A 6,000-nucleotide genomic window follows, 5' to 3' on the forward strand; every position below is an offset into this window, starting at 1 on the left:
GTGATGTTTAAACTTTAAAGTTTGTTAATTCTTGAGCTTTATATTATCTACTAAACTACAAAAAAATCCAATTTGCTCTATTGCTGATTTTGACGACTGAGATTGCTCTAGGAAATCAAGAATTTTTGTGAGAGTTTATATTCAAAAGAAGAATCACAGGAGTTTGTTAAAAAAAAGGAATTGCACAAGTAGGAAATTATGCTTGAAAATCCTAAGTTTCCAGGAACATGATAAAGGTGCGCGGGTAGTTGCAGCTGTCAGGAGCACAATAATTTGTCTGTTCTTCAACCTCTTTCTCCGCAGGAGAGAGAGAGAGAGCTCTAGACGGGGAGGTTCCCAAATCGATCTTTTCCGCAACTGTTTCCTCTCCGAGCGGCGGCGAATCTGAGAACTCCTCGCCGAGCGGAGGCGGCGAGCCCGTGATGGTCGGCCGCCGGCGGGCGCGGACATGCACCACCGCCCCTCCTCCTCCTCCGCCGCCGCCGCGTCGTCGTTGCCGCTCTCCCCCGCCGTCGGCTTCCTCCGAGGTAACCGTGGCGACCAATTTCCCTCCGCTCCGTTCTCATTCTCGCTCCTCCTCTGGGGATTCCCGTCGAGCACCTCGCTTACCCGCGTGATTTTTTTTGCCTGGTTTTTTGGGGGTTGTGTGGTGGCTGTGCAGTGAAGGACGGCGTGGACGGGATGATCAAGTACGTCGCCAACGAGCCCTCCGTCGGGCTCTACTTCGTCCAGCAGCACGCCCGGGCCTCCATGCCCCTCCTCCTCGATGTCAAGGTCCACCGACTGGCCTGCCTTCCTCTCTCCCTCTTTGCTTTGCTTCCTTCCCTTTGTGCGTGTTGAGCTGTGCTTTGGGGATTAGCATTCGTATTGGTTTATTGGGGGCGATTCGTCTGTAAGGAATAGCATATCGACCTAAGTGATGGATGAAATCAAAGATTTGAGCTTTATTGGGAGGCAAGTTGATGTGTCTTTGCTTCATTACTGGCAAACTTGCTAGTAATTGATTAGGGTGTGCATATTTAGCAGCTTGTTAGTTAGTTGCATCGCGGATTTGAGTTATGTACATCCTTGCCAGATTACCAAGATACCACTCAAGTTCCTGGTATAATACAATTTCTTGCCGTTGGGTATCTACTTGGTTTAGTTTGGATACAGGTAAGCTTTAGTGTTGTGCTTCATTAGCAACTGGGTTTCTAGTGATGTAGGATTGCAGGATATAGTTTCATGAAAAGTATTCACTGCTTTTAATGGCTTCATGGAATGGAAGAGCACAAATTTGATGCCACTTTTTTTAGTGTAAGATGTACTATCATCTGAATTAGTCAAATACAAGTTTCTGGATCAAACAAAGTAATATTTCTCCTGCTGCTGGTAATATGCTGAACCGTCATATGATGTGGTTTGCTCTTGGTAGTTGGTACAACAAATCAAGATGCTGATATTTTTCTGTATGGATCTAACAAGAGTTTTGTTTCTGTCATCAGGGTAAGCTTGCAGAAAAGACTCATGAGGTGACACTGCACACAGAAGACATGGAGGATTCTATCTGCGCTGTGAGATCCATGGCTGATTTTGGACTTCCACTTGTTGATGACATGATCAAGGACATAAATAGATCACTGCAAATAATGTCAAAGATCCAGCCAAAGAGAGGGTACAGATATACTAATTCTTGGGAACTTTTTTTTTGTACAATTATAAATATGTTAAACTTTTTTGTTCACATTTTTATGGCTATAAAGTCTTCGCCTTTTGCCTTATTCATTTAAGAACTGTCCAGTTGATGTGTTATACATATACCCTGAAGTTAATTAAGATCACATGTCTTTCACTTGAGCTCTCCAGTTAGTTTCCAAACTAAGATCTTGCTTCTTGGCCAATAAAAAACTATAAAACTTTGCTTGTCAAACCCATAATCCCTTGTTGTACATATCTTGTCTGTGCTGAACATCATCTTGTAGAGTTGGTTTTAAGACAACTTTCATTGCTATCAGGTTGATCCAGAACCCCAGTTGGGGGTTCCAGTCAAGGAAAAGCTCAGGAACTTGGGATGAATTGGGCTCTACCAATGGAAGTAGCAGCAGGAACTACTTCTCTTCAATGTTCAACACTGCGAAGCAAAAGGCATCCAGTCTCAGGTGGCCACAGCCTGATTTTACAACGAAAGATGATGGTAGCGAGAATTCAGCATCTTCTGCTGCCCCAGAATCGTTACAAGCTGGTGGACAAGGTGCATCTACACCAGATACAGAAAAGGATGACCTCCCCATTTCAAGTCGGTTGTCAGATGGTACGACTGCAACGAACCGTAGCTTGCCTGCTACCGGCGTCTCCGAAACAGTGGAGGCTTACAATAAGTTCAAAGAAGAACAGGAACTAAAACTTCAGGAGTGGCTTAGAGACTCTGAAGAAGCTGTCGGCGATAAAGACTGAGTGTGCTAAAGCTGCTTCAGCTCTGTGGCTCAGTTAGAGCATAACAGAACGTCACCTTTGTTAGACATTCTGCTAGTGAAACAGAGCTTGATTGGTATAGATGCGCCGGATGCTGAAAGACTAATTTGTGAGATCGTTTTTATCACTCTTTTTATCGAATTGACAAATCCGAGTCATCACTGTACTCTGAACAGCCTGAACAATTGGCGTTTTCACTTGCACGATTACACATGTCATATATAGCTGTGAAAGTGTCTGAATGTACTGCCTCAAGTAATTAAAATGGATGCCTAGCATATTATATAGAGTAAAGTTCATGGCTGGTCATCAAATTTGTAGGGGTATGTCATCCCGGTCCTTAAACTCTATTTGGGTCTCATATTCATGAAAATATGTCATTCCGGTCCTTAAACTCTATTTGGGTCTTATATTCATCCAAACAGGTTTGACCCCACGTGTCAGCTCTATCTCTCTCATGACCACGGTCAGCTCGCCGGCGTGCACTGTTCACCCTGTGCAGCTGCGGCACCGGCTGCTCGCCTGCGCGGCGCGCTGCTTTTCGTTGCCCTCCTTCCGTTGCTGCGATACTGGCTAGGTTCTCATGACCATGGTCAGCTCGCGCGGCGGGCCACTGTTCACCCCGTGCAGCTGCGGCACCGGCTGCTCGCCTGCGTGGCGCGCTGCTTTTCGTTGCCCTCCTTCCATTGCTGCGATACTGGCTAGGTTCTCGGCACGATCCACGTATGCACGGCACAGGCCGGTGACCGGTGTCGTCGTCGGCCTCGCTGTCGCGTCGCGCCTTGGCTGGCCGCCGGCCGAACGCCGTGCGTGGCGTCGCGGGCACTCGGCGCCATCGCATCGCTGCATTGAAGCCGAAAAGGGTTCCGTCGGCGATAGCTCTGCACCCGCGCCCCAGCAGCTGCAGTTGCCCGCGCACTCCAGCTCGCACCCGTCCACGGTCTGCCGTCGTGTTCGTCTGGAATGACAGCTCCTCCTTGTACGCCACGGACACCCGGTCCGCCACACCACGTCGAACTCCAGCTGCCGCGACCCGTTGCTGCCGGCGCTGCAGAGGTCGGCGGTCTCCTCGGCGTGGCACGGCGGGGCGGTGCTCGTGCTGTTGTCCAGGCACTGGCAGTGGGCGTTCCCGGGGATGCACAGGCCGTACGCGCCGCACGACGTTGGCAGCTCGCACCGCTCCGCGATGGCCTTGTAGTCCGACGTCCACGCCTTGGCGTCGCCGGTCCAGTAGTACGCGCGGAGGTTGCCGAGCAGGCGAGCGCGCGGGCCGCTGCCGTCGCGTCGGGGGCAGGCGATCGCGCAGGCCGCGGGCCACGTCGCCGAGCCGAGGGCAGGCGAGCGCGTGCTGCCGGTCATACCGCCGCTGCCACGCCGGGCCGCGGGCCTCGCCACTGCCTGCTGCTGCTGCGTCGCGCCGCCAGCCGATCACGGGAGAGCGGCGGAGGCTCGGCCATGCGCCTGCGCGGCCACGTTGTCCAGCAGCGGCCGTGGCAGCGACGCGCTCTCGCGGCCAGGTAGCGGCGGCGGTATCACGACGTGATAAGAGGAGGAAGACGACTTTTTTTTAAAACAACCCCTCATGAAGTTTATAAATATTTATGTTTTTTTTCGTGTCTATGCGATTTTATTTATAACCCCCACTAATCTTCTATTTCAAGCAAATAAATCTTATCTAGGTACGCAGGTACCATACCTGTCTGGATGAATATGAGACCTAAATAGAGTTTAAAGACCGAAACGGCACACTTTCCAAGTTTTTAGATACTGGGATGACACACCTCTATAAGTTCAAGGACCGATCATGAATATATTTCTGATGAGGTCTCATTGCAAGCTGAAATAATGAACGAAGTGTGTGTGTCCACCCTGCACATTGTCTGTTTGTGTTCTTGTGATCTGCGTATACAGCTCCCAGCATTAAGCATTCGAAAGTTCAGCAGTCGTGACAGAGACAATAGAGTTTCTCCAACCTGACTCCTATCAGCACTTCCCAACTATACTTTCTCTGTTCCAAATTGTGTTAGTAGGTTTTGCTATTTATCTAAATATATACTATATCTAGATACATAGGAGTAGTAAAAAACATGAATCTCAAAAAAACCAAAATGATTTATAATTTGAAACGGAGCTAGTACATCTCAATTTCAGCACAGATACAGCATAGAACAAACAAGATCACGAGCTACTCCGCCTGTGCGGTCAGTTCATCCGGTGCTTGCCAGAGGCTCAGAGCACCGAATGCCATTGTCAGCCGGCACCATTTCCAGGAGATCTGATCTGCTTGGGCTGCCATTGTCTCCAGAGTCCAGTCCCTCCAGTATAGGTTTCTTTTCTCTTTCTCTTGAACATGCCTACCAAGGATTTCCAGAGCTGCTTCAAGCCTAGCGACTATCCATTCTGAAAAGGAAAGTAGTTTCTTTAGTTTCCAATGACTCCAGAGAGGGAACCGTAAGGGTCAGCATATTAAACGCTGCATGCTTCTTTTCACACAAACGATACTTAGCAAGAGATTCAAGTTAATTACTTCTGGTATGCAAGTCAATTGCTATACATGACCAGAGACGCCTAGCAACGATCAACAGCACAGTAAAAAGTAGGCGAGTAATAGTTTTGTTTTCAGCACGCATCAATCTCTTTCCTCTTTGCTGAGTTACCACGCGTTAAATGCTTGATTTTAGCGACAAAACCACATGCACTATATGTGGTATTTAAAGTTTCCAGACTGCAGAAGACAGCAGGAGTGTACACTAGTACTGCTCCTCTAAAGTTCAAAATTTTGTGAAGAGATTGAGATGAGAAATACGGAGTATATCCCAAAGGAGTTATATTGCCAAATAAATAATCCTGCCTTCCTCCCTAGTGAACACTATGGTAGAGGCTAGCTGAACCACCCCCTCCCATTTTCTCATGAGCTTCTCATTTACACGTCTCCTAAAGGTGCGTTTCAGGCTAGCTTGTTCCATCTATAGCTCTGCTATTGAAGAATTTTGCTGATTCACTAAAGCATAAACTTCCCAATTACAAGAAAATTTAGCTAATAGGAGACCAAATAGTATCTTCCCAGAATCTAATAGGCTGTCCAGTACCACATATTTGCTATTTGTGCTACGTACCCACAAGGACCAGAATCTAACAGTATCTTCCGAATGCAAGCTGAAATATTGAACAAAGAGTCGTCAGAGATATATATACTAAATTTGCAAGTAAGGATGTTGGAGTTTCTGGTATTGTACATTTGTACTTAAAGTCAACTATGTGCTTCCACAATTGAGGATCTTTCTGTATGTATCTCTGAATCCAACCCTAGGAGGGCGTGATGTTTAGAATCCTAAGATTAGGGATTCCTAATTCCTCATTCTTCTACCTGCTAGGACAGGCTTTAGACCAATTAGCTAGATTGAAGGTTCTATAACTATCAAAGCTGTCCCAGAGAAAGTGAGCCATATGAGAGTTCAAAGGGTTGATAGACCACTTAGGAAACTTTGTGAAGGACAATAAATAGATATGTATAGAAGCCAGACATGTTTTTATCAACACAATCTGACA

General features: G+C 47.3%; 1 protein-coding gene across 1 annotated transcript; it reads left to right on the forward strand.

Annotated features, from left to right (window-relative positions):
- The first annotated feature begins 261 nt into the window (after window positions 1-261).
- LOC136472251 (uncharacterized) lies at window positions 262-2,677 on the forward strand. The gene is made up of 4 exons (XM_066469980.1): window positions 262-527; window positions 662-774; window positions 1,485-1,654; window positions 1,995-2,677. Exons 1-4 carry the CDS (start codon window positions 449-451, stop codon window positions 2,431-2,433), a joined length of 801 nt encoding a protein of 266 aa, XP_066326077.1. The 5' UTR covers window positions 262-448; the 3' UTR covers window positions 2,434-2,677.
- Window positions 2,678-6,000: the final 3,323 nt, after the last annotated feature.

This window comes from Miscanthus floridulus, chromosome 8 (genome assembly GCF_019320115.1).
Source record: "Miscanthus floridulus cultivar M001 chromosome 8, ASM1932011v1, whole genome shotgun sequence".
NCBI classification, from domain to species: Eukaryota; Viridiplantae; Streptophyta; class Magnoliopsida; order Poales; family Poaceae; genus Miscanthus; species Miscanthus floridulus.